The sequence below is a fragment of the Saccopteryx bilineata genome, chromosome 1, assembly GCF_036850765.1.
Source record: "Saccopteryx bilineata isolate mSacBil1 chromosome 1, mSacBil1_pri_phased_curated, whole genome shotgun sequence".
Lineage (NCBI taxonomy): Eukaryota > Metazoa > Chordata > Mammalia > Chiroptera > Emballonuridae > Saccopteryx > Saccopteryx bilineata.
In genome coordinates, this window is record NC_089490.1 from 62,224,012 (window position 1) to 62,251,012 (window position 27,001).

The window sequence follows — 27,001 nt, forward strand, 5'->3', positions numbered from 1 at the left end:
TACCCATTTTTTAAGATATTTGAATATTGTAAGTATAGCTTATATTTCAAATTTTTAAAACCATTGTTTATAAGTAAAAACCCCTTTTTCCTTCAACAGCAAAACATGGGGAAACCAAAAGGAGTAAACTGGCTTCTAACCTAATTTTGGTTGTTAACTGAAAGCCAGAGGAAATCACTGGAGTTTAAGGCAGGTCACTCTGGATGTAGTGTGAAAAAAGACAAAGTGGAGGTAGCAGGGCCAGTTCGGATGCCACTGCAGTGGTCCAGGCAAGAGGCAGTGAGTGACAGTCAGATTAGAGTTGTGTCAGTGGTGACAGGAGAAAAAAGGAAATAATTTAAGAGATAATTTGGAGATGCAAAGCAAACCTTGGAGAAGGATGAGAGAGATGAAAGAGGGGAAAGTCTCAGAGATAACATCTACATTCTCATTTAAGTAAGGTTGAAAGTGCTGGGGAAGGATTGGTTTGTACAGTTTGGCTGGGGAGTAGAATAAAGTTCAGCTTTAAAATATATTAAGTTTCTGGGGTTTCTGAGAAATTACAAAAGCAAGATCAAGGTAGACAATTAGAGAACTAAATCAACTTAAAAAATCAGCTTAAAAAATTCAAAGTCTGAGTCACAGGCTTTTTAGGAGATAACTAAAGCCCATGGGTATGAATGAGATTTCTAAAGAGAGAGCAGAGCGTGAGACAGAATGGAGGTCCAGGATGCTGAGTCTTCAAAACTCCAAACTGCAATGGCTAGTAGAAGACAAAGAGCTTGAATGGCACAGAGAAGAAATGACAGAAGACTAGAAGAAATCAGAAGCATATGATGTCACAGAAGCCATGGAAGAGAAGATTTCAAGGATGTGTACCGCAGTATAAACTATCACTAAATGATTAAGAAACGGGGTGAAAAATGATCTTGATTTTGCAAATCAAGAGAAATCACTGGTGATCTTTCAAAACAGCAGTTGATTTCAAACCATATATACTTAGGTGAAGCCCTTTTTAAATCACAATCTTAGCTACAAGTTCAATATATAAAGAAATAAATCAGGGCTCCAGGGAAGTAAAAAGAATGCTTATATTGTAACCCATCCATCCATGTGATGCCCTGAGGCAATACACAGAAACCTAGAACTTTGGAAATTAGTATTTTAAAACCATAAGCTAGATAATCTAGGAAGTACATTTTCAACTCCAATTCTCTCTAATTCTGTAAATCCAATTTCATCCACTTTAAGTTGAGGCTTTCATGATAATTAATGAGTGCTCTGTGCTTTAGTAAGTATCAGAGACTGGTGTATTTGTTTCTTTATAAACACAAAGAAATACCCTCAGCTTTATTTTTCTGACTGTATCATTCATTAACTTTGCTTCTGCATTTCCTTATAAAAGTAATGAACTATGTGCATTTCTGGATGTGTTATATAAGACTATGTCTCTGAATATAGACCACTAGGTCAAAAGGTAAAAAAACTTTCTTCTAAACTAGTGTTGGGGTTTTCCCTCAATAGAATCATCACTTTAATATGGTAGCTTTATCACTTTAATTTTTTTCTAGGATTCAAAATATTTTTTTTAAGCAGTAGTAACATCTTTTACCTTTTATTCATCTTCAGTTTACTCATTATAATTAATGTAATGGAGCAGAATTGCCTTCTTGCTAAGTTTTAATAATTAGCACCAAATAAATGTAGGCCAAGGAATTTTTTCACAAGGAAATGCATCTTTCACAATTCATTTGACCATGGAACTCAAAACAAGGAGCCTGGTTGAAAATCTGTACACGATGTATTTACACCTCTAGGTTCCCTCCTCCTCCCCAGGCAAATGCAGCAGACATGTTTATTCTGTGCAAAAAGCAAAGGACAGAAGCTCCAGTCCAGAAAATTCAAGCATAACAGTGGAGGAACACTGAAACCTGGAGAGTTCAGTGGAAGTTTACCTACTGAAGAGTGGGCCCTTGCCCCTTTATCTTATTGATCATGAGAATGAGACTAAAGTCTTAGTCTCTGAACAGGCTAGAGAATGCCAAAGACAAGAACTAATAATATACTTTTTTTATTTATTCATTTTAGAGAGGGAAGAGAGAGAGAAGGGGAGAGGAGCAGGAAGCATCAACTCCCGTATGTGCCCAGGGTTTCAAACAGGCAACCTCAGTATAACAGGTCAACTCTTGATACACTGCGCCACCACAGGTCAGCAAGAACTACAAATTCTAACATTTGGATATCCCCCAATGTAAAAATAAAGGGTGAATTTACTCTAATTAATCAATGTCACCCCATTAAAATTTTTAAAAAAATAAATAAAAAATAAAGGGTGAGTCTGACCAGGCAGTGGCACAGAGAATAGAGCCTCAGACTGGGATGCAGAGGACCCAGGTTCGAGACCCCAAGGTTGCCGGCTTGCACGCAGGCTCACCAGCTTGAGTGCAGGGTCGCTGGCTTGACCATGGAATCATATACATGACCCCACAATCACTGGCTTGAGCCCAAAGTTCACTGGCTTGAAGCCCAAGGTCACTGGCTTGAGCAAGGGGTCACTCACTCTGCTGTAGCCCCCCAGTCAAGGCACGTATGAAAAAGCAATCAATGAACAACTAAAGTGCCACAACTATGGGTTGATGCTTCTCATCTCTCTTCCTTCCTGTCTATCCCTGTCCATCCCTCTGTCTCTGTCACAAAAATTAATTAATTAATTAAAGGGAGAAAAATTTATACATATTTTAACATGATAAAAAATACAGGTTACCTCTAATCTGATATTATTTTGTCATCAGAGTCTATTACTTACCCTGTCTGCACTTACTAAAATTGAGTTTATCAAAGGTTTTAGACTTCCCCAGAAAAATAATTTAGAAATGTTGGCAAATTATTTATTAAAGGGTTCTTGGCCTGAGTAAGAGTAATAAACTTCTGGCCCTGGCCGGTGGCTCAATGGATAGAGCATTGACCTGGAGTATGGATATACACCGGGTTCAATTCCCAGTCAGGGCACACAGGAGAAGGATCATCAGCTTCTCCCCCCTTCCCTCTCTTCTTCCTCTCCCTCATCCCCTCTCTTCTCCCCTGGAATGGGGCTGCCAGGTGGATCCTAGTTGGGGTGCACGCAGGAGTCTGCCTCACTATCTCCCCTCCTTTCACCTAAAGAAAAAGAGAGAGTCCTAAACTTCTTCTTCAAAACTTCTTTAAATAGAAAGCTTAAGGAAGAAGGTAATTTACAAATCTTACAAGGACAGAATCAGAAACTACACTGGGTATTAGGGTCCATGCTTATTAATTGAAAATGCCTTATCAACTTTAGAAGGCTGAAAAATGGCACCTGATATTTGGGAAACTTCATACCAAATTGCATACCATTTACATACCATAAATAGAAAATAGCATTACTTACCCTAAATAATAAATGGTCCTAAATTTAGATATAATAAAAATGAATCAATGATACTAAATTCCAGTAGATAACATGCCCTTTGAAGTGTAAAACTAAACCCACACTCATTTTGTTGAAAAGGGAAAGATTAGAAAGTCTCAGATATTAAAAACTAGAAATAAAAATACTTTCTCCTTATAAACTGAGAAAATGAATAAAAACTGGAATAAGACTAAATTTCTCATTGTGTGAGGCAATGTAATTCAATTCCCTGTCCCATCTAAAATCAGATCTACTCCCAACCACTGGAAGCTACACCTGTCTGTAATCAATTCTCTTCTTACCACCATACACAGACTAAGAGTCCCTGAAAAGGAAAATTAAGGTCTTTATAATGCAATAGTATTCATAAACAGGCCACTTCACTTGGTAAAGAAAAGAAGCTTGATGACAATGTATAAGAACAGTAGTTTCAATTCCAAGGAATTAGGTGAGAGAAAAAACTCAAGTATTCCTTCTTTGAAAGTTGTAAAGAGATATCACAAGAGTCATGAATTATCATAAAAATATATTTTAAGCTGCTCTGTTTAGCAGAATATCATAAATACAGTGTTATCTATTGTCATTCAAGTTCATCTATTTAACAGAAACTTATAATTCCATTTTTAAAAAGAGGTAGAAAAGTCATAAATCTCTCTAGAAGCTAAGTACAGTCTCACCTCTGGCTTTGGCAAATAAAAAGTTTGAAAATGGAATACGTAGGACTACTCCTGTGATGGTAGTCTAAGCTGTAAGAAAGACTGAAACTGAAAAAGCAAAATGATGAAAACTAACAAGTGCTACTCAATTGAATATAATGAAATTTTGTATACAAGTGAGAAAACTGCCTCCTATTTACTGTGAATGGATTCAAGCTAAATTGGAGCCTATTCTGGATGGCAACATTAATATAGTTTATACTCAGAATGAAAGCCCTTTTGAAAATTTAGCACAAATGCAGTAGGAGCGCACAAGAACCACTGCATTAAATAGACTGGTCAGGCATGTAACTAACATCCTTCTTACAGCGAGATGCCGTTCTATCAACTGACAGTAAACTGCCACTAAAGGGAACACTGAAAACACTATGAAAGTATATACAGGGTAGGGCAGAGTTTACCCTTATATTGTTATTACTACTGTATTACTTTCCATATGAAAACTGTAAACCTACTTTTGCCCCACCCTGTATTAGTGGTAAAAATCTGTGTTGGAAAAATGTACTTTGAAGAAATAAGAAACTAGATAGAACATTATCATGGTCATGAGAAATTATAATAACAAATGAATGTATCAAGAAATAAAGACTGAAATCATTAAAATGTCATGAAAAATAAAAGACTAACCAAAGACTAGTAACTAGTACAGTATAGTGCTATGCTATTAAACTTTTACCAAAATAGGCAGGTGAGAAACATTTTTTAATGACATTTCTTGTATTTATATACTAATCTAAGAATCTGCTATGCTAAATTAATAAGAAACTGACAATGACTCAGGATGAACAAAATATGACCCTTTCAGAGCTATCCCATATACTGTATAATTTTAATAATTTGGAGGTAAAGTGTGTAAAAGTGAAAATATGATTTAAATGATGGCAGAAGTAAAAATGTAATAGTAATATAACCATGTAATAGTGACTGATACTAATAAACTGCATAAGTCTATTTTATCTACTGAAACTATCTAAATTTCCATTTAAGAGATATATTGTTTTTAGGAAAGTAAAATAAAAATGAAAATTTTTATTTCTCTCTTATTAAAAACCTTTTGCCTAATACATTTTCACAGAGACTGGCAGGAAGAAGAAATGTAAAGAAGTACTGCTTTATATTCATATATACTGACTAGCATATGATCACCACAGAATTTCAGAGCTAAGCTGTCACAGCCTGTACATTTTACAGATGAAGAATTGGAGAACCAAAGAAATATTGAGGGGCTTATCTCAAACAAGAGACCACTTCTAACCCCCTGAGATGTCTCTGAGGAGGATATGCAAGTAGCAAAGCTCAGTTTATTTCATGAAGAATGGATGTTTGCATTCTAGACTTCTTGCAAGGAAACAAGTGGAAATTTAAAGTCATTGAAAAGATTTTTATTTTTTTATTGATTTTAATTTGTGATTACATAGATTCTGGCAGAAAAAAATTTTTTTTAATGTTCTATTTATTTATTTATTTATTTATTTTTGTATTTTTCTGAAGTTGGAAACGGGGAGGCAGTCAGACTACCGCATGTGCCCGACTGGGATCCACCTGGCATGCCCACCAGGGGGCAATGCTCTGCCTATCTGGGGCGTCGCTCTGTTGCAACCAGAGCCACTCTAGCGCCTGAGGCAGAGGCCAAGGAGCCATCCTCAGCGCCTGGGCCAACTTTGCTCCAATGGAGCATTGGCTGCGGGAAGGGAAGAGAGAGACAGAGAGGAAGGAGAGGGGGAGAAGTGGAGAAGCAGATGGGTGCTTCTCCTGTGTGCCCTGGCTGGGAATCGAACCCGGGACTCCTGCACGCCAGGCCGATGCTCTACCACTGAGCCAACCGGCCAAGGCTGGCAGAAAATATTTTTAAAAGAAGAAAAGTCACAGAATAAATTAGAATATACATCTGTATATGCAACTAGAAGGATAAAATAGTTATAAATTTAAAAACTATTTGCTGCTCACATTGGTAAAATATAGAGCCAGTCAAATCTGAAAGGTTAGGGGAAAACATCAGAATACATTTTTATTTCTCTACTGAACATTTTCTAAGCCCTATTAGACCAAACAGTATCCTAGACTCTGGACATTTGTAGACAAATAAGGAAAGAAAGGACTAATAACCTTAAAAAAAGCCTATAGTTTTTGAAAGATAAAAACATCATAACAACAGGTACGTATTAAGGTGGTAGCTACCTTATCCAGTATAAGAAACAGCAAGGTATCTTGAAGGAGATTTTTTTTTACATTCAATATTATTTTGTATTAATTTCAGGTGTACAGAATATTGGTTAGACAATCATACAGTTTACAGTGTTCTCCTTGATATTACCAGTACCCAACTAGTACCATACATAGTTATTACAATATTATCAACAGTATTTCCTATGCTATAATTTACATTCCCATGACTATTTTGTAACTAACTTAAACTTTTGTGTGTGTGTGTGTGTGTGTGTGTGTGACACACACAAAGAGAGGGACAGACAGGAACAGAACAAAGAGAGATGAGAAGCATCAACTCGCTGCAGCACTTTAGTTGTTCATTGATTGTTTTCTCATATGTGCCGTTTGGTTGCTCTGCTACCGCCCACCATGAAAATTGGAACGCCCACTAGTGGGCAGGAGGAATCAGGTTGACCAGCACTGCAAAAGTGGGTGGTTTTTATAAAAAGGCTCGCCATCTCGCCCTGGCCGGTTTGCTCAGTGGTAGAGCATCGGCCTGGCGTGCAGGAGTCCCGGGTTCAATTCCCAGCCAGGGCACACAGGAGAAGCACCCATCTGCTTCTCCACCCCTCCCCCTCTCCTTCCTCTCTGTCTCTCTCTCTTCCCCTCCCGCAGCCAGGGCTCCATTGGAGCAAGGTTGGCCCGGGCGCCGAGGATGGCTCTGTGGCCTCTGTCTCAGGCACTAAATTTCTCTGGTTGCAACAGAGCGACGTCCCAGATGGGCAGAGCATCACCTCCTGGTGGGTGTGCCAGGTGGATCCCCGTCGGGTGAATGCGGGAGTCTGTCTGCCTCCCCGTTTCCAACTTCAAAAAAATTAAATAAATAAATAAATAAATGGTTCGTCGTCACGGCTCTAGGTCTACCTATACTGCCTCAAATGATAAGATTTCCTTCTTTTTTTTTTCTTTTTTTTTTTTTTTTTTCATTTTTCTGAAGCTGGAAACAGGGAGAGACAGTCAGACAGACTCCCGCATGCGCCCGACCGGGATCCACCCGGCACGCCCACCAGGGGCGACGCTCTGCCCACCAGGGGGCGATGCTCTACCCATCCTGGGCGTCACCATGTTGCGACCAGAGCCACTCTAGCGCCTGGGGCAGAGGCCACAGAGCCATCCCCAGCGCCCGGGCCATTTTTGCTCCAATGGAGCCTTGGCTGCGGGAGGGGAAGAGAGAGACAGAGAGGGAAAGCGCGGCGGAGGGGTGGAGAAGCAAATGGGTGCCTCTCCTGTGTGCCCTGGCCGGGAATCGAACCCGGGTCCTCCGCACGCTAGGCCGATGCTCTACCGCTGAGCCAACCGGCCAGGGCCCTTCTTTTTAATTGTCAAACAATATCCCATTGTATACATGTATGACTGCTTTTTAATCCACACGTCTACTGATGGCCACTTGGGTTGCTTCCATAACTTGCAGTAGCAAATATGTTCAAAGGAGATCTTTTTTGCTTTGAGAAAAGTCTTTAAGTGACCTGTTTTAGCCCTAAAGATATGTGGCAATTGAGTAACAACAGTTCAAGAAGGCAGAAAAAGTAACATTAATTAATTCTAGCACCATAAAAGCAAACCATTCCTCCATAAGTCCTATAGAATGAAGAAGATCAAGGAAGAGACTGAATATGCAAAGAAACCCAAGATCTCATTAGAACCCAAATTGTTGCTCTTTTAATTCACAATATTACATTTCTTTTGGTCAGGAAGCCTCCAAATGAGATAAGCTGGCATCAGAGAACCTAAGAAACTCCATGTCAGGAAAGGGAAAGGCACAGGCTGGTGACCATGACCTAGACCAGGGGTCTCAAACTCAACTCAGCATGTGGGCCGCAGAGCAAGATCACAGCCGTTCAGCGGGCCGCACTAGGTCTACAAAAGGCAACTGTTATGCAACACTTTTCTCACTGCAGTTGAAAACAAAAAAAAAATCAGTACAACAAGCACAATCGTACATGCAGTTTACTCAGTGTCACAAAACTACCAGAAACTGTAGTTCGCATCACAACTGCTGTTAACTAAGCTAATATCTAGCTAGGATGCTAGAGAAATGAAAAATACAAGTAGGCCCCTAGGCTTACTTAATTTTATCCAAAATATTTTGAACTTCGTGGATTAGTCTGCGGGCCGCACAAAATTGTTCGGCGGGCCGCATGCGGCCGAGTTTGAGACCCCTGACCTAGACTGTCATGGTAAAAAAAAAAACTAGACAAAGGTGTGTCTGAGGCTAGAAATCACTTTAACCAAACTGGTCTAAAAGTGATGATAGAAAAGTCATTCTGTAATGTGCAGGTGTGAGTGTTGCCTAAAGAGCTGTAAGATGAAGTGTTCATGCCTAAGGTGACACTGAAGAAACCCAGTAACTACTTTTCGATCTCCTTTACCTAATATATTATGTAATAACCATCATAATAACAAGGGTAACTTAGATATACCTAGCTTCAACAACATCAGTGTGTAGTAATGAAGGCAGAAAGTACACAAAGAGCTGAATCAATCTATGAACTCATCATAATTTCACCTGTCTGTAATCCGGACATGGAATAAGTTAAAAATTTCAGAGAAGAACCTAGGAAGGAAAAGGGATCTCTAATTTAGAAGGAGGAGGGAAAGGGAGGGCTTCAGAAAGTGAAAACTGGACTGGATATATTACTTATATATGTATCTGAATTAAAAAAATTTTAACAGGTATTTTAGAGAGTTTAAGAAAAGAACTAGTAATAATCATAACAAATGATTTGGCAATTTCTCCAAGGCAAAGTTTTCTAAGAAAGAGAAATGTACTAGTTGACTCAGATATGAATAATATTCATGTCACCATAAAAATACAAATAATGAATATTCATTTAACCAAACATGTGATATAATTATAATTACATAATACAGAGGAGGAGGGCTGAGGGAGTGTTGGTGGAGTTAGAAAGCTCAATCTTGTTCTTCAATAGCAGAAAGTAAGCAGATCATGTATAAAACAAAAAACCAAGAAAGAACAGCATAAATATATTTTGCAAATAAAGGAAGAAAAATAGCAGCTAAAATGAAAATGATTACCTCCTAGAACGGGTACTTTCAGTGTGGGGAAAGGTAGAAGAGACTGCTCTTAATTTTCAGTATAAGCCATAATATATTAATTGACTTTTAATATCATGGGCATGCATTATATATTACTTGGAACTTATATAATTTTTTCCATAATAATTTTACCTATTTTCTTTTGAATATACAAAAGAAGAGGGAAAAATTGAAATAAGGTGGCAAAAATCCTCAAGAAACTATTACATACAGATCCAAAGGTATATATTAGAAACTATATACGTCATGACCAAGTAGCATAATGCGAGAATAGACCAACATGGGAAAATTACTGTAATTTACTACATGAATGTCAAAAAAGGAAAAATGGCATGATAATCTCAAAAGAAAAGGCATAGACAACAGATAACAGAAAAGCTATTTAACTCCCAAAACCAACATGATTGAAAAAAAAAAGACCTTTGTAAAAATAGAAACAAAAATTTCTTAACATAAAAGGTATCTATCAAAAATCTACCAAAAACATACTTAATGGAGAAAAGTCAGCCACATTCCCTGTGAGGTTAAGAATAAAGTATAAATGTCTCCCTCTCCTCTATCCAATGAGAGTCAATATTTAAACCAGTACTAGAGATCCTGGCCAATACATAAAACTAGACAATTATTAGAACTAAAAGTGTTCAGCAAGATTGTTGAATCAATAAAATAATCAACACTGTGACAGTATACTAGAACTAGCAAAAATTTTAAAAGGTACCATTTATTATAAAAATGAAAAATATTAAATATCTAGAAATTGGATTAATAATTAAGAACTTAAACTCAACTAAAGAAAAAAAGACCTAAAGGGCTATACTTTATTCATTAAGAAAATTTAACACTGTAAAAACATAGATTTTCTCCACATTAATCTAAATTTAAATCAATTCCAAATAAACTCCCAATAAAAATTTGTGGGTAATCTGACAAACTGATTCTGAAACTTGTATGTTAAACCAAATATCCATAAATATTTAAGAGGATCCTGTCAAAGAGCAGATATCAATTAGAAAATCACTGTAATAACAAGTGTGGTTACTAAAATTAGAACAGACTAATAAATCAACTGACTGTATTAGACATCAGAGAGACTCACTTATCTGTCAGATCACTTTCTCTTACACCACCAAAATCTCACATATGCATGAGTCTGAACCATAAGTTTAACACTGTTATATTTAGATTTTAAATCTTTCAATCCAGAAAGATTAGACCTGGGAAACACTGAAACTTAAAAGATCTAACTTCCATCCTTCCTAAGATAGGATTTTCTACAATTTCTGTCTCAGTCTCTAATTCTTCCCTTTGACCACAGACTTCCATCTGTTTGGCAAAGGGAGTGGGATGGAGACAGAAGCCAATCACATATCACATTATATCTTAATTTGCATAACAGCAGAGTTTTACTATATGTGTAAAGCATATATAACATAGTTTTAATATATAATGTTCAAAAATATTAGTTTCCTTTCTTTTTCTCCAGGTACTCAGCTTGATGTTTCTCTCTATAATTTCACAACTAGCTAATGCCCTAATTTCTAAGGATGGAGTTAGTGAAGGCAAAATGCAACATATGCTGAGGGGTAGCACATGAAACCCAAGTCTTTCCTACAGAGGAGTGGTTCTCACACTTGAACTCGCGTCAGTCACTTGGAGAGATTGTTAAAGAACAAATTTCCGGACTCCATTCCCACAGCTTCTGATCAGTACATCTGAGGTGTACTAATTTTCTGGTTGTTGCTAATGCTCCTGTCCACAAGCCACATTGGAGAAACACTGCTCTATAAAACATAGGTTCTCAAGCGGAGGCGATTTTGCGCTCTAGGGGAACTTAGGCAGAGAATGAATATGTTTTTTGCTGTTACAACCTGGAGGTATAAGAGGGAGAGGTAATATTTGCATCTATTGAATACAGAGTTTAGATCAGGGGTCCCCTGAGGCCATTTACCCAGCCCCCGCCACACTTCCAGAAGGGGAACCTCTTTCATTGGTGGTCAGTGAGAGGAGCATAGTTCCCATTGAAATATTGGTCAGTTTGTTGATTTAAATTTACTTGTTCTTTATTTTAAATATTGTATTTGTTCCCGTTTTGATTTTTTACTTTAAAATAAGATATGTGCAGTGTGCATAGAGATTTGTTCATAGTTTTTTTTTTTATAGTACGGTCCTCCAACAGTCTGAGGGACAGTGAACTGGCCCCCTGTGTAAAAAGTTTGGGGACTCTTGGTTTAGATGCTACTAAGCATTCTATCATGTGCAGGGCAGCTCCCCACACAGGAAACTAACTGTCTTGCCAAAAACATCAGTGGTGCTGATATTGTGAAACCCTACAAAGAGTAAAACAAAACTGACTCCAAATACATGATCTGACTGCCAAGTTGGTGAAAGCCCTTTAGTGAGTTTCAGAGATTGGACATGGAATACCTATTCAAAAAATTGTATTTCTCGCCCTGGCCGGTTGGCTCAGCGGTAGAGCGTCGGCCTAGCGTGCGGAGGACCCGGGTTCGATTCCGGCCAGGGCACACAGGAGAAGCGCCCATTTGCTTCTCCACCCCTCCGCCGCGCTTTCCTCTCTGTCTCTCTCTTCCCCTCCCGCAGCCAAGGCTCCATTGGAGCAAAGATGGCCCGAGCGCTGGGGATGGCTCTGTGGCCTCTGCCTCAGGCGCTAGAGTGGCTCTGGTCGCAACATGGCGACGCCCAGGATGGGCAGAGCATTGCCCCCTGGTGGGCAGAGCGTCGCCCCTGGTGGGCGTGCCGGGTGGATCCCGGTCGGGCGCATGCGGGAGTCTGTCTGACTGTCTCTCCCTGTTTCCAGCTTCAGAAAAATGGGGAAAAAAAAAAAAAAAAAAAAAAAAATTGTATTTCTCTTTAAATATAGGTAACTCTTTGAATTTTACTTATCCATAGCAAAATGAAGTTTTAGAAATATTAACACTTAAAGGTATATTGGCCAACAGTAAGAAATAAGCATTTATATAACATATTTTAGTAGATGTCTAGTAAAGAAACATAAAGTGACATTTATTTTGCAAGAATAAGAAATTAAAAAACTAACTTTCTTCAAAAATAATGATCAGGCCTGACCAGGCAGTGGCACAGTGGGCAGAGCGTCAGCCTGGGCCACTGAAGAACCAGGCTTGAAGCCCTGAGGTTGCGGGTTTGAGCACAGGCTCATCAGGCTTCAGCACGAACTCACCAGCTTGAGCCCAGGGTTGCCAGCTTAAGCATGGGATCTGAGACATGACTGGCTTGAGAAAGGGGTCACTGGCTCAGCTGGAGCCCCCGCCCCCACAGCAAGGCACATATGAAAAAGCAACCAATGAACAACTAAGGTGCCATAATAAAGAACTGATGTTTCGCATCTCTCTCCCTTCCTGTCTGTCTGTCCCCATCTGTCTGTCTCTCTCACTAAAATAATAATAATAATCAGCTATGTTTATTTCTTAAACTGAGTGAATTGTTCATTACACTATTTATATATTCAGTATAAATGAAATCTTTTACAATAAACAATTTATTTTATGGAGAAATGGTAATTATAGAAGTAATCAATACTAAGTAAATGTCTGAGAAATATGTACTTCATATATACATGCATGTGTGCACATGCATATCTATATGGCCCCACACACACACGCCCATGCACATGAACTTACTCCAGTAGGCTGAAAAATAAGTCCATCCATTTCATGGCTAACTTCTTTGGCAAAACTTCCTTCAAGTAGCTATAAAATAAATACATGTATTTTTAGAAATGCAATAATCAATATAATAATCACTTCAAAAATATTTTAAATTTTTGTAAGCTTTATAATGGTTTTTTTAAATTTTAAATAGTGAAATAAAAAATGGGAAAGGTGGTCCAGAGGAATATAGGGTAATATATTATAAGATTTTTTAATATATGCAGACTTCCATGACAGGCTAGATGTCTTGAATAAAGTCCCAACTACAACAACCAAAATGATGAATAAAGTATGAAAATCATATTTTTCAATGCACTGCTCAACCAGTATGAAAGGAATTTTAATATGGATTAAATTTAAATGTGGATTAAAAGCACTGGCCTCAATGACAAAGTAAAAGCAGAAACTCTGGGAAGTAATAAATAAAGGGAATAAAATAATAAACATACACAACAAAGGAGACAGCACAGTAACTCACTTGGGGATGGAGGGAGGTGGGATCCTAGAAAATCTGTAACTACAGCTAGCTCAGTCATGGGAACACAACCCAAAAATGCACCACCTGTGTTTTTCCCAAACCCTCAAGCAGAAAAACATTTTAACTTTTATTTTTCATCTTTTTTATATTTTTTCAAGCCAAGAATTATATTACAAGGGATACACAGTACAAAATACAAATGACGGTTTTCTCAATGCCTTATCTACTAAAGAGCAGAGTTTTACTTACACCCAGTGCTCTCTAATTAATTCTGAGCAAGTAGTTTTAAATGCTTCCTTTTCACAGATTTTTATTATTTTAAAGAACTAAATATATGTATCATGCATAGAGGTCCTAAACATTGATTTCTGCATTTCAGAGAAGAGAACAAAATAAACTTTCACAGAGCCAGGTAAGATAGTTCTGGAATTCAAATATGTGTCTGCAAGATTTGGGATATGTTGTAGGTTATCCGATCACAATCTTTTATCACAATCACATCCTCTTAAAACCCTACACTTACAGGGAGATTGCATTCCAAAAGTAACAAGCAAAATTTCAGGTATATTTCACATACAACAAATCTTTCTCTTCCCCAACTGTGACTGTACCTTCTCTGCCATTTCATTCTTCAAAATCTGTAATTTCTCTAAACTGGGGGCAGTGAGCAAAATGAAAGCAATTCTACTTTCTAATTGCTTTAGGACCAATCTGACTCTGAATATCCATATTCCCTTAAAACTGTAATGCCCCTTAATCAGATTTATAGGGACAGAAGTTAGAGAGGCTGGGGGTGAGGGTGAATGAGGAGGTAAGTGTTTAATGGGTAGAGTTTCAGTTTAGAAAAATGAAAAGCAATCTGGAGATGGATGACGGAGCAGCAATGGCTGCACAACAAAGTAAATGTACTTAATGCGACTGGAACGTATGCTGAAAACCTGTTAATATGTTCCATTGTATGCTACTATGTATATTTTGCCTCAATTAAAAAAGAAAGATAATACTCTCGATATTTCCTGTTTTGTTTAGTTCTTTCCTCTCATTAAAATACTATGAAAGTAGGGCCTTGCAAACTGGAATTCTCAGAACCATATTATCTAGAGTTTAGCCAAATAGGCAAACATTTCAAAGTAAGCCTGAATTCCTACACTGGTCTCCAAATCACTCCTAGTTTAAATGATTTAGTAATCTCAGGAGAAAATCTGCCTAACAAAAAGTCCAATATGGATTAAAAGCACTGACTTTTTATAAATTCCTTTCAAGAGGTGAAAACAAACTCCAAACATAAAAATGTCAAAATATCAGCTTCCATACTTGCTGGGAATTTGAAAGGTAATGTTAAACTAAAGACTTTGCTGGTGCTGGAAAAACTGGAAAGCCACATACAAAAGAATGAAACTGGACTACAGTATGCCCCTTGTACTAAAATTAACTCAAAATGGATCAAAGATCTAAACATAAGACCTGAAACAATAAAGTACATAGAAGAAGACATAGGTACTAAACTCATGGACCTGGGTTTTAAAGAACATTTTATGAATTTGACTCCAAAGGCAAGAGAAGTGAAGGCAAAAATTAATGAATGGCACTACATCAGACTAAGAAGTTTTTGCTCAGCAAGAGAAACTGATAACAAAATAAACAGAAAGCCAACTACATGGGAAATGATATTTTCAAACAACAGCTCAGAGAAGGGCCTAATATCCAAAATATACAAAGAACTCATAAAACTCAACAACAAACAAACAAACAATCCAATAAAAAAATGGGAAGAGGACATGAACAGACACTTCTCCCAGGAAGAAATACAAATGGCCAACAGATATATGAAAAGATGCTCATCTTCTTTAGTTATTAGAGAAATGCAAATCAAAACTGCAATGAGATACCACCTCACACCTGTTAGATTAGCTATTACTAATAAGACAGGTAATAGCAAATGTTGGAGAGGCTGTGGAGAAAAAGGAACCCTCATACACTGTTGGTGGGAATGTAAAGTAGTACAACCATTATGGAAGAAAGTATAATGGTTCCTCAAAAAACTAAAAATAGAACTACCTTATGACCCAGAAATCCCTCTACTGGGTATATACCCCAAAAACTCAGAAACATTAATACGTAAAGACACATGCAGCCCCATGTTCATTGCAGCATTGTTCACAGTGGCCAGGACATGGAAACAACCAAAAAGCCGGTCAATAGATGACTGGAAAAAGAAGATGTGGCACATATACACTATGGAATACTACTCAGCCATAAGAAATGATGACATCGGATCATTTACAGCAAAATGGTGGGATCTTGATAACATTATATGAAGTGAAATAAGTGAATCAGAAAAAAACAGGAATTGCATTATTCCATACGTAGGTGGGACATAAAAGTGAGACTAAAAGACATTGATAAGAGTGTGGTGGTTACGGGGGAGGAGGGAGAGGGAGAGGGAAAGGGGAAGGGGGAGGGGCACAAAAAAAACCAGATAGAAGGACAGAGGACAATCTGACTTTGGGTGATGGGTATGCAACATAATTGAACGACAAAATAACCTGGACATGTTATCTTTGAATATATGTATCCTGATTTATTGATGTCGCCCCATTAAATAAATAAATAAATAAATAAATAAATAAATAAATAAAACTAAAGACTTTGTTTCATATATGTCACATCAGTGGTAGTCAACCTGGTCCCCACCACCCACTAGTGGGCATTCCAGCTTTCATGGTGGGCAGTAGTGGAGCAACCATAGTATAAATAAAAAGATAGATTTAACTATAGTAAGTTGTTTTATAAAGATTGATTCTGCCAAACTAAGCAAAAATCCGACATAAAGTACTTGGTAAGTAATTATTATTAGATGCTTTAACTTGCTGTAACTCTGATTTATAAATTTTATAAAGTAAAGTTACTTCCCTACTTTATAAATCACCATTACTGTGGAACCAGTGGGGAGTTAGAAAATTTTACTACTAACAGAGATACAAAAGTGGGCGGTAAGTATAAAAAGGTTGACTACTCCTGTGTTATATGTTCATACTAGAGAAAGAAGAGTTTTGAAATCTGTGCTCATATTGAGAAGTATAGGTATATATATAAGACCTTTGTGTTATATTTTAACTTTTTTTCAAATACCCACGAATGATGGGTAAAAGTTCAAATAAAAAATATATAACCTGATACTACCTGTACCCCATCATATAAGAAAAGGTAACTTGCTAAATTCATAGCACAAATCCTGCTGAGAAAGGATGCAATAAAACACAAATATCCAAATCATCTTTTTAAAAACATTTTTAAAAGATTAAAGAATTTGATCTCCTTTTATTGTAGGTACATCATTTACAGCAAGTAAATATAACTTTTCTATTCTTGAACCAAACTTCTCAACTTCATACACTGGACCAATTCCTATATATCAAGTACATATAAAGTAACAGCATAAAATATAGAACTGTTAAGACTCAAGAAAACATGATGTTACCTGCGGCATAAATTAAAGTAACATTATTTTTTATTTTACTCTAAGTTTTTATGAAGCAAAAGTGATTTGAGAGTAATATCACCTGCAGCTACACAAGCAGCTAGAAACAGCCTTGGGCCAAGGACATGTTATTGATGAAAAGAAAAATCTGCTCCTGCCAAAACATCCCACCTACGCAAGCCAAGTTCAGCCAACAAAGAGAGAGGTCAAGCCCACTGAGGGAAAACTCATCCCTGAGACTCAGGTGCTCAAGGTCTGCTCAAATTCTACTATTAATACTAAGGCTTAAGGAGGAAAACCAAGAAAACTGCACAGTTCCCATACTCAGTTACTGAGTGACAAGAAATAGTTGTTTGTAGATGAAGGAGAGCCCAAGAGCAGAAAAACAGGCAACTATGTAGTATGTATATGCAAGCAGAGCCCATTAAAAGCTAAAAGAGACACAAGAACACTGGGAAATACCACTTTATATCCAAGCCTCTCAACAGCAGTCATCTGCTGATGAAGTCTTTGGAGCACCAAAGATTACTACAGCATTACAAACCCATCTCTTATACAAATATTGATATATTACTCTCCCGAAAAGGAGGCCTATTAAACTGAATTTAGAATAGGTATGCCCATACTAAGCACAAAGATATTTACCTCAGTCTCTAGTGTTCATGTTCAGCATCTAATAAGAAGTGTCACATACATAAAAAGCAAGAAAAAAAAATGACTTCATTCAATAGATACGGCAGTCAATAAAGCAAGACACAAACATGGCCCATATTTTGGAATTATCAAAGACTTTAAAATAACGCTAACATTGTAAAGAAGAAGGTGGAAAATATGTCTGAACAAATGTGGAACTTCAATAAAAATGAAACTAAAAATGAGACAAATGGAAATGCAAGAAATAAAACACAGTATTAGGAGAAAAGAATGTTAATGAATGAATGAAAATGATAATCAATGGGATTACCAGCAGATTGATAATAACAAAGAAAAAAATCACTGAACTTGAAGAAAACAGTATGTAATACTTTTTCCAAATGAAATACAAAATGATACAGAACTGAGAATCAAAGAGCAGGGGTAAAGATGTCTTGAAAAAGCTTATAAAACACAGAAAATCAGTAAGAATACAAATACTGAAACAATCTAACCTCATTGAAAATTATAGGACACCCCACCCAACAAGAGAAAACACTTTGTTCCCCAAGTGTATAGAACACATATACTGGTCAAAGTAATACAAAGAATGTTTTCTGACCACATAAATCAAATTATATATCAATAAGAGAAAGATGTCTGAAAAGTCCCCCAATGTTTGGAAACTTAATAACACTTCTAAATAATTTACAAATAAAAGAAAAAATCAAAAGAAAAAATTTTAAGTATTTCTTACTGAAAGAAAGTGAAATACAGTAGATTCAGATTTAAGGGATGCAGCTAACATGTGCTTATAGGAATCTTTATTGCACTAAATGACTAATTAGAAAAGAAGAAAGATCACAAATCAGAATCAATTTTTACCCTAAGAAACTAAGGAGAACTGGAGAGAATTTAGAATCACAGATACAAGGAACTACTTGGGCTGAGACTATATAGCCAATGAACCCTTCAGGCTAAGACCCATGTTGCAGAGGCTCATGGCTCACTGGATGGTGGAAAAGTTGATGAAATATCCTGATGAAGTGTCTCAGCAGTTTTTAAAGACAGAAGTTTGTAGTTAGAAACAGTATGTCTAATTTAAAACTTTAATGTACAAATAATAGCCAGGGATAAGTTGCCAAAGTCAAAGTGACTAAATTAGAATAAAGTCATGAAAAAATTTTTCAAAGAAATGGAGAGAGAGGCCAGAGTTATAAATAGATCAAACCTATATAGGGAAGTTGTATTAAGCAAGAATGATGGGCAGCCTTGAGAGAAGAGTTTAAGTCAGACATAGTCTCCAAGGAAGTAGTTACCAAATAGCAAAATGGATTTAGTTAAAATATCATGGCTTGAAAGGTAGGTTTTATTTTAATAATTTAAGTATCACATTGGGATTCTTTTGTCTCTAATATTACATTCCAAAATAGATTGTCTTATACTTTTAAACTACTTTGTTTTTTTCCTTATCTATATTTTAAGTAAAACTAATTAAAAAGTTGAACTGAGGGGCAACAAGATGGCGATGAAGTAGGCGGACGTTCCAACTTCCACCTCCCAGAACCAAAGTGGATTACAACTTAATTTTAAGAACAATCATCTGGAAAAAACAACTTTGGGCTAAATCAAGAAAAATCAATAACCAAAGATCACTGAAGAAGCCACACTGAGACTGCTAGGAAAAGCAGAAACGTGGAGAGGGCTGCCCAGCTCATGAGAGCAAATGGCAGCCCAAAGACACTCACGTGGTGGGAAGAGAGTTTAGCGGAGAGGGGAGGGCCCTGGGCCCCAAAAACAAAACCCCAGCCTGCAGCCCCAGAGCTTAGAAGAAGTGTATTTAGCTGTGAAACAAGTCAAGATACTCTTTGTGAGAAAGAGATTTCTCAGACCCAAGATTCGTCTTAAAGGAATTGCGCAGAAAACCTCTTTCACAACCACCCACCCGGGGCTCTGGGAGATAGGGTGAGCTGAGAAGACCGGAGTAGCAGGAAGAGAGTATAATCTAGGAGGTACAGGGAGAAACACTTTGAGGGACAGCCACCCTAATCCCTGGGCTGAGTTACTCCCCAAATCTAAAGTGAATATTCTTCCTGGAACCAGCAATACCAGCAAAGAAAAGCAGGTCACCAGCCAAACAGAAGCTCTCCTGCTGCAGTCAGAGCAAAAAAGCACTTAGAAGCAGGTAGCCATCAGGGATACAGCATTGAGAGCTGAGGTCTGAGCTACATGGCCACCCACACACTTCTGAGTGCTCGCCAGAGGGCGGGCAGTGGCAGGGTGTGGGAGCGTGGTCCCAACAGCTGGGGTGAAATCCAGGGGCTGGCCACCAGCACAGCCATGGCCCGGGAACACAGGTGCAGTCCAGCCCAGGAGAGCAGAAGCCGGGGCCGGTCGAGGCTGCAGATGGGGTGCCCAAAGTGGTCTGATCCACACTGCGGACTGGGCACACAGAGCAGTCTTGCCAGCAGTCCCGCCCACGGGGCAAGGCGAAAGCCAGGGAACCAGATGAGGCTTGCGGCTTGGGTGAGAGCACAGTCTGGCCAGTGGAGGTGGGGCAGAAGCCAGGGGCTGGCCAAGGCTTGCAGCCCAAACACGTGAATGCGGTCCCACACATAAGGGCAGATCAGAAATCAAGGGCCAGCCAGGGCTTACAGCCCAGGCTCGTGAGCGCGGTCCCACCACGGAGGCAAGACAGAAGCCACAGTGACCACAGCAGAGGACCACGCCACCGGCAATGCACGTGCCCAAATGCCCGAGGCGGCAGCAGAGAGTGTAGCGGGCCTGCACACAGACCACACTTAGGGAACACAGAGGCCACAACCACTGGACTCCTCTGGCTACACCCTTATTATACGCAGACAAAATGGGAAGACAGAGAAATGCAACCCAAATGAATCAACAAGAGAAATCCCCACAAAAAGATCTGAATGAGATGGAAATAACAAAATTACCGGATGCAGACTTTAAAATAATGATTGTTAGGATGCTCAAAGATCATAGAGCAATAATGGATGGGCATTAACAAGCATCTAAATAAAGAGACAGCAAGTATCAAAAATGACATTGAAATAATAAAAAAGAACCAGTCAGAAATGACAAATACAATATCAGAAATGAAGACCATACTAGAAAAAGTTAAAAGCAGGATGAATGAAGCAGAGTATCAAATCAGCGATTTAGAGGACAGAATAAACGAAAACACAGAAGTAGAGCAGCAAAAAGAAAAGAGGCTCAAAAAGTCTGAAGAAATTCTGAGAGCTCTGTGACAACATAAAGAGAAACAACATCCGTATCATAGGGGTTCCTAAAGGGGAAGAGAAAGATCAAGGGATAGACAATCTGATTGAAGAAATCACATCTAAAAACTGCCCTAAATTGATGAAAGGAAAAGTCACGCAAGTTCAAGAAGGACAGAGAATCCCATTAAGGATGAACCCAAAAAGGTCTACTCCAAGACACATCATCCAAGACACATCATAATTAAAATACAAAATTAAGAGATAAAGAAAGAATACTAAAAGCTTAAAGAGAAAAGCAGTCATTACCTACAGAGGAGCCCCCATAAAGATGATATCTGACTTCTCAACAGAAACACTTGAGGCCAGAAGGAAATGGCAAGAAATATTCAAAGTAATGCAAAACAAGAACCTACAACCAAGACTTCTCTATCCAGCAATGCTATCATTTAAAACTGAAGAGAAAAAAAAAGATTCCCAGACAAAAAAAACAAACAAGGAATTCATTACAACCAAGCCGATGCTACAAAAAATGTTAAGAGGCCTGCTGTAAACAGAACAAAGGGGGGTAAATCTATTAAAAGAGGAATGTAGATTTAAAGAATAAAATGGCAATAAACAACAATGGCAATATTCAATAATAACCTTAAATGTAAATGGATTAAATACTCCAATCAAATGACATTGGGTAGCTGCATGAATAAGAAAACAGGACCCACACATATGCTGTCTACAAGAGACCCACCTCAAAACAAAAGATACAAATAGACTGAAAGTGAAAGGATGGAAAAAAATATTTCATGCAAATGGAAATGAAAATAAAGCTGGGGTAGCAATACTTATATCTGACAAAATAGACTTTAAAACAAAGGCTATAGCAAAGGATAAAAAAGGTCACTACATAATGATAAAGGGTGCAATCAAACAGGAAAATATAACTATTATAAATATCTATGCACCTGATATAGGAGCACCTAAATATATAAAGTAGATTTTGATGGACATAAAGGGCGAAATCAACAGCAATACTATAATAGTAGGGGATTTTAATATCCCACTAAGATCACTGGATAGATCCTCAAGAAAGAAAATTAACAAAGAAACAGCAGACTTAAAGGATACACTAGATCAACTGGATTTAATAGACATCTTCAGAACCTTTCATCCTAAAGCAGCAAAATATACATTCTTTTCAAGTGCTCATGGTACATTCTCTAGGATAGACCACATGTGAGGACACAAAACAAGTCTCAATATTTTTAAGAATATTGAAATCATATCAAGCATCTTCTCGGATCACAATGGCATAAATCTAGAAATCAACTAAAATAGAAAAACTGAAAAACACTCAAACACTTGGAAGCTAAACAGCATGTTATTAAATAATGAATGAGTTAACAATGAGATCAAGGAAGAAATAAAAAATTTCCTTGAAACAAATGAAAACAAACATACAACAACTCAAAATCTATGGGACACAGCTAAAGCAGTCCTGAGAGGGAAGTTCATAGCATTACAGGCATACATTAAGAAGCTAGAAAAAGCTTAAATAAACAATTTAACCCTGCATCTAGAAGAACTAGAATAAAAAGAACAGCAAGTAAAACCCAGAGGAAGTAAAAGAAAGGAAATAATAAAGATCAGAGCGGAAATAAATGACATAGAGGCTAAAAAAAAACAATACAGAGGATCAATGAAACCAAGAGCTGGTTCTTTGAAAAGGTAAACAAGATAGATGAACCTTTAACCAGACTCACCAAGAAAAAAACAGAAAGAGGACTCAAATAAATAAAATTAAAAATGAGAGAGGAGAAGAAACAACTGACACAGCACAAATATAAAGGATTGTAAGAAAATACTATGAAGAACTGTATACCATAAAATTAGACAACCTAGGCAAAATGGACAAATTCCTCAAAACATATAATCTTTCAAAAATCAATATAGAAGAATCAGAAAACCTAAACGAACCAATTTCATCAAATGAGATTGAAACAGTTATCAAAAAACTCCTAACAAACAAAAGTCCTGGGCTAGATGGCTTCAGAGGCAAATTTTACCAAATATTCAAAAAAGAACTAACTCCTATCCTTCTCAAGCTATTTCAAAAAATTCAAGAGAAGGGAAACTTCCAAACTCCTTTCATGAGTCAAGCATAATATTGATTCCAAAACCAGGCAAAGACACTACAAAGAAAGAAAACTATACACCAATATTCCTAATAAACTTAGATGCTAAAATTCTCAACAAAATATTAGCAAACCGGATCCAGCAATACATTAAAAAAAAATCATACATCATGATCAGGTAGGATTTATTCTGGGGAGACGAGGCTGGTACAATATTCGCAAATCAATCAATGTGATTCAACACATAAACAAAAAAAAGGATAAAAATCACATGATAATATCAATAGATGCAGAAAAAGCATTTGATAAAATCCAGCACCCCTTTATGATCAAAATTCTCAGCAAAATGGGGATACAGAGATCATACCTCAACATGATAAAGACCATCTATGACAAACCCAAATCCAACATCATAATCGATGGACAAACATTAAAAGAAATCCCCTTAAGATCAGGTACAAGGCAGGGGTGCCCCCTTATGCAACATAGTTCTGGAAGTCCTAGCCACAGCAATCAGACAAGAAGAAGAAATAAAAGGCATCCAAATTGGAAAAGAAGAAGTAAAACTATCATTATTTGCTGATGATATGATACTGTACATAGAAAACCCTAAAATCTCAGTAAAAAAACTACTGGACCTGATAAATAAATTCAGCAAGGTGGCAGGATATAAAATGAATGTTCAGAAATCAGTGGCATTTTTATACACCAACAATGATCTGTCTGAAAGAGAAATTAAGAAAACAATCCCCTTCACTATTGCAACAAAAAAAATAATAAAGTACCTAGGAGTAAATTTAACCAAAGAGGTTAAAGACTTGTACTCAAAAAACTATAAAACATTGATAAAGGAAATCAAGGAAGATACAAACAAGTGGAAGTATATACCGTGTTCATGAAGAGGAAGAATAAACATCATTAAAATGTCTATATTACCCAAAGCAATTTATAAATTCAATGCAATTCCTATTAAAATACCAATGACATACTTCAAAGATATAGAACAAATATTCCAAAAATTTATATGGAACCCAAAAAGAACATGAATAGCCTCAGCAATCCTGAAAAAGAAGAATAAAGTAGGGGGTATCACACTTCCTGATATCAAGTTATACTACAAGACCATCGTACTCAAAACAGCTTGGTACTGGCATAAGAACAGGCATACAGATCAATGGAACAGAACAGAGAACCTAGAAATGAACCCACACCTATATGGGCAATTAATATTTGACAAAGGAGGTAAGAGCATACAATGGAGTAAAGACAGTCTCTTTAACAAATGGTATTGGGAAAATTGGACAGGTACTTGTAAAAAAATGAAACTGGATTACCAACTTGCACCATTCACAAAAATAAACTCAAAATGGATAAAAGACTTAAATGTATGTCATGAAACCATAAACATCTTGGAAGAAAACATAGGCAGTAAATTCTCCGATATCTCTCATAGCAATATTTTTACTGATTTATCTCCATGGGCAAGTGAAATAAAGGACAGGATGAACAAATGGGGGTATATGAAACTAAAAAGCTTTGCACAGCAAAAGACACCATTAACAAAATAAAAAGACAACCCACACAATAGGAGAATATATTCACCAATACATCTGATAAGGGGTTAATAACCAAAATTTATAAAGAACTCTAAAACTCAACACCAGGATAGTAAACAATCCAATCAAAAAATGGGCAAAAGAAATGAATAGACACTACTCCAAAGAGGACATACAGATATAGGCAGATGAAAAACTGTTCAACAACACTAATCTTTAGAGAAAAGCAAATTAAAACCACAATGAGATATCACCTCACACCTGTCAGAATGGTGCTCATTAACAAAACAACACATAATAAATGCTGGAGAAGGTGTGGAGAAAAGGGAACCCTCCTACATTACTGGTGGGAATGCAAACTAGTGCAGCCACTGTGGAAAACAGTATGGAGGTTTCTTAAAAAACTAAAAATGGAACTGCCCTTTGACCCAACTATCCCACTTCTAGGAATATATCCTATAAATACCAAATCACTGATTCAAAAGAAGAAATGTACCCCCATGTTTATTGCAGCATTGTTTACAATAGCCATGATCTGGAAACAGCCCAAGTGTCCGTCAGTGGACGAGTGGATTAATAAGCAGTGGTACATATACACAATGGAAAACTACGCAGCTGTGAGGGAAAAGGAAATCTTACCTTTTGCGACAACATGGATGGACTTGGAAACTATCATGCTAAGTGAAATAAGTCAGGCAGAGAAAGAAAAATACCATATGACCTCACTCATTTGAGGAATCCAATGAACAATATGAATTGAGGAACGGAACAGAGGCAGAGGTGGGATCTAAGGGACCAGAGGGAAAGCAGTCAGAGGGAAAGTGGAAGAGAAGATGGGATCAGAGAAGGGAAAGAGATTAATGAAATTATATATACATAACACAGCATTATCAAGAACAGGACAGTCAATTATGGAGTGAAGGGGGGAAGGCATTAGAGGGAGAAGGCAGAGGTGGGGGGCTGAGGGGAACATGGGGTGAGGAGAGATATATTCGGTGGGACACTTGAATCTATGTAAACACAATAAATTAAAATTATAAATAGAATTTTAAAAAGTTAAACTGGTATTATGTAAGAAGTGCTAAACTTTTCTTAGATAATTTGTTGGATAATAATACATCAATAAAAATAAAATTCCATTCAGTGTTCATTAGGGTAAATATTTCCTGACCACCTACCAAAGCTAGAACCCACATAAGCAGTAGGACACGGGGGGACCCAGTGATAATATAACCCTAGGCCAATATGCCTAAATGATAGTTAATTTTACTTTAACAGTAAAAATATTAAATGCAAGGATGTAATTAGCCATTTCTCCCTCTCAAGAAACACAGTTCTTCCTCCCTTTCTTCAGAAACACAGTTCTATCTAAATTAACCAAAATGTTTTTAAAACACTTCTAAAAACAACAAAAAATACCTTACTTTAAAAATACTTAATTTTAAACCTTGAAGAAATTTTGAAGTGGAATATGGCTAAATTATTTTAAAGATACTAGGATATATTCCTTTTCAGAATTATAGTGTTCTTGATTATTTTTCACCATGTAAAATTAGTAATTAAAAGGGAAAATAGTAGGGATAATATATCAAATAGGTATTAATAAAGCATGATAGTATTTCATAAAGCTTTACTTATAAAATTTACATTTGCTTATCTATGAATATAATAGCATTACCTGAATACCACCATAAATATCCTACAGAAGGTATGTAACTTTCCATTGGTGGAACTAAAAAGTTATACCAGGTGATTAACTAAAATTGACAATTTATATGTCTATAAATCAGGAAGTAATTGGAAACTAAATCATTATAAATGCACACGCAGTGAATGATAATGCAAGAGGGCTTGAAATTAGAAACATGAAAAACAAACTGTAAAGTTACAAAGCATAGAAAGGGTCTTTTAGAAATCAGCAAAATGATATATTAAAACTACAAATAAAGAAAATGAATCTGCAATGTAACTAGCAATGAAAACTGGCAACATCAATTCATTATAGTATAGAAAAATAATATTCCTTTCTTAAATGAGAAAAATATAAATTATATCCACTTTTCTGTTATGGACTATTGTATTTACAACAGATGTTTTCTGAGCAAATATTCCCACATCACCTCAGCTGACTGAGAAGACTCAATATAGTAGCTTATATCTGCTGACTTTTTATGTGCTTTCATAACTCCCCTAAAATTCAAGGTTTAGCTTTACCAATCTCCTCAAATGGAAATTTCCATTCACCTAGATCGTACTCTTTATTATTTTTTTCATTCTCAAAGTCTAACCTCTGGTTTAGGCTAAGGTTATCCAGTGTTTCAGTACCCTCAATATTCCTGTAATCAGTACAAAATCATTGTACAAAACTCATTATTTTTGCTCAACAAAAAGTCAGTATCATTACTTCTTTTA

General features: G+C 36.9%; 1 protein-coding gene across 1 annotated transcript in view; it reads right to left on the bottom strand.

The window, feature by feature from the left end:
* The window catches only part of RNGTT (RNA guanylyltransferase and 5'-phosphatase), a 284,204-nt gene that overhangs the window by 121,808 nt on the left and 135,395 nt on the right, over positions 1-27,001 (bottom strand). Inside the window, exon 12 of the mRNA XM_066254248.1 lies at positions 13,044-13,112. Within this exon, the coding sequence (XP_066110345.1) occupies positions 13,044-13,112 (69 nt within the window). The remainder of the gene's footprint in view (positions 1-13,043; positions 13,113-27,001) is intronic.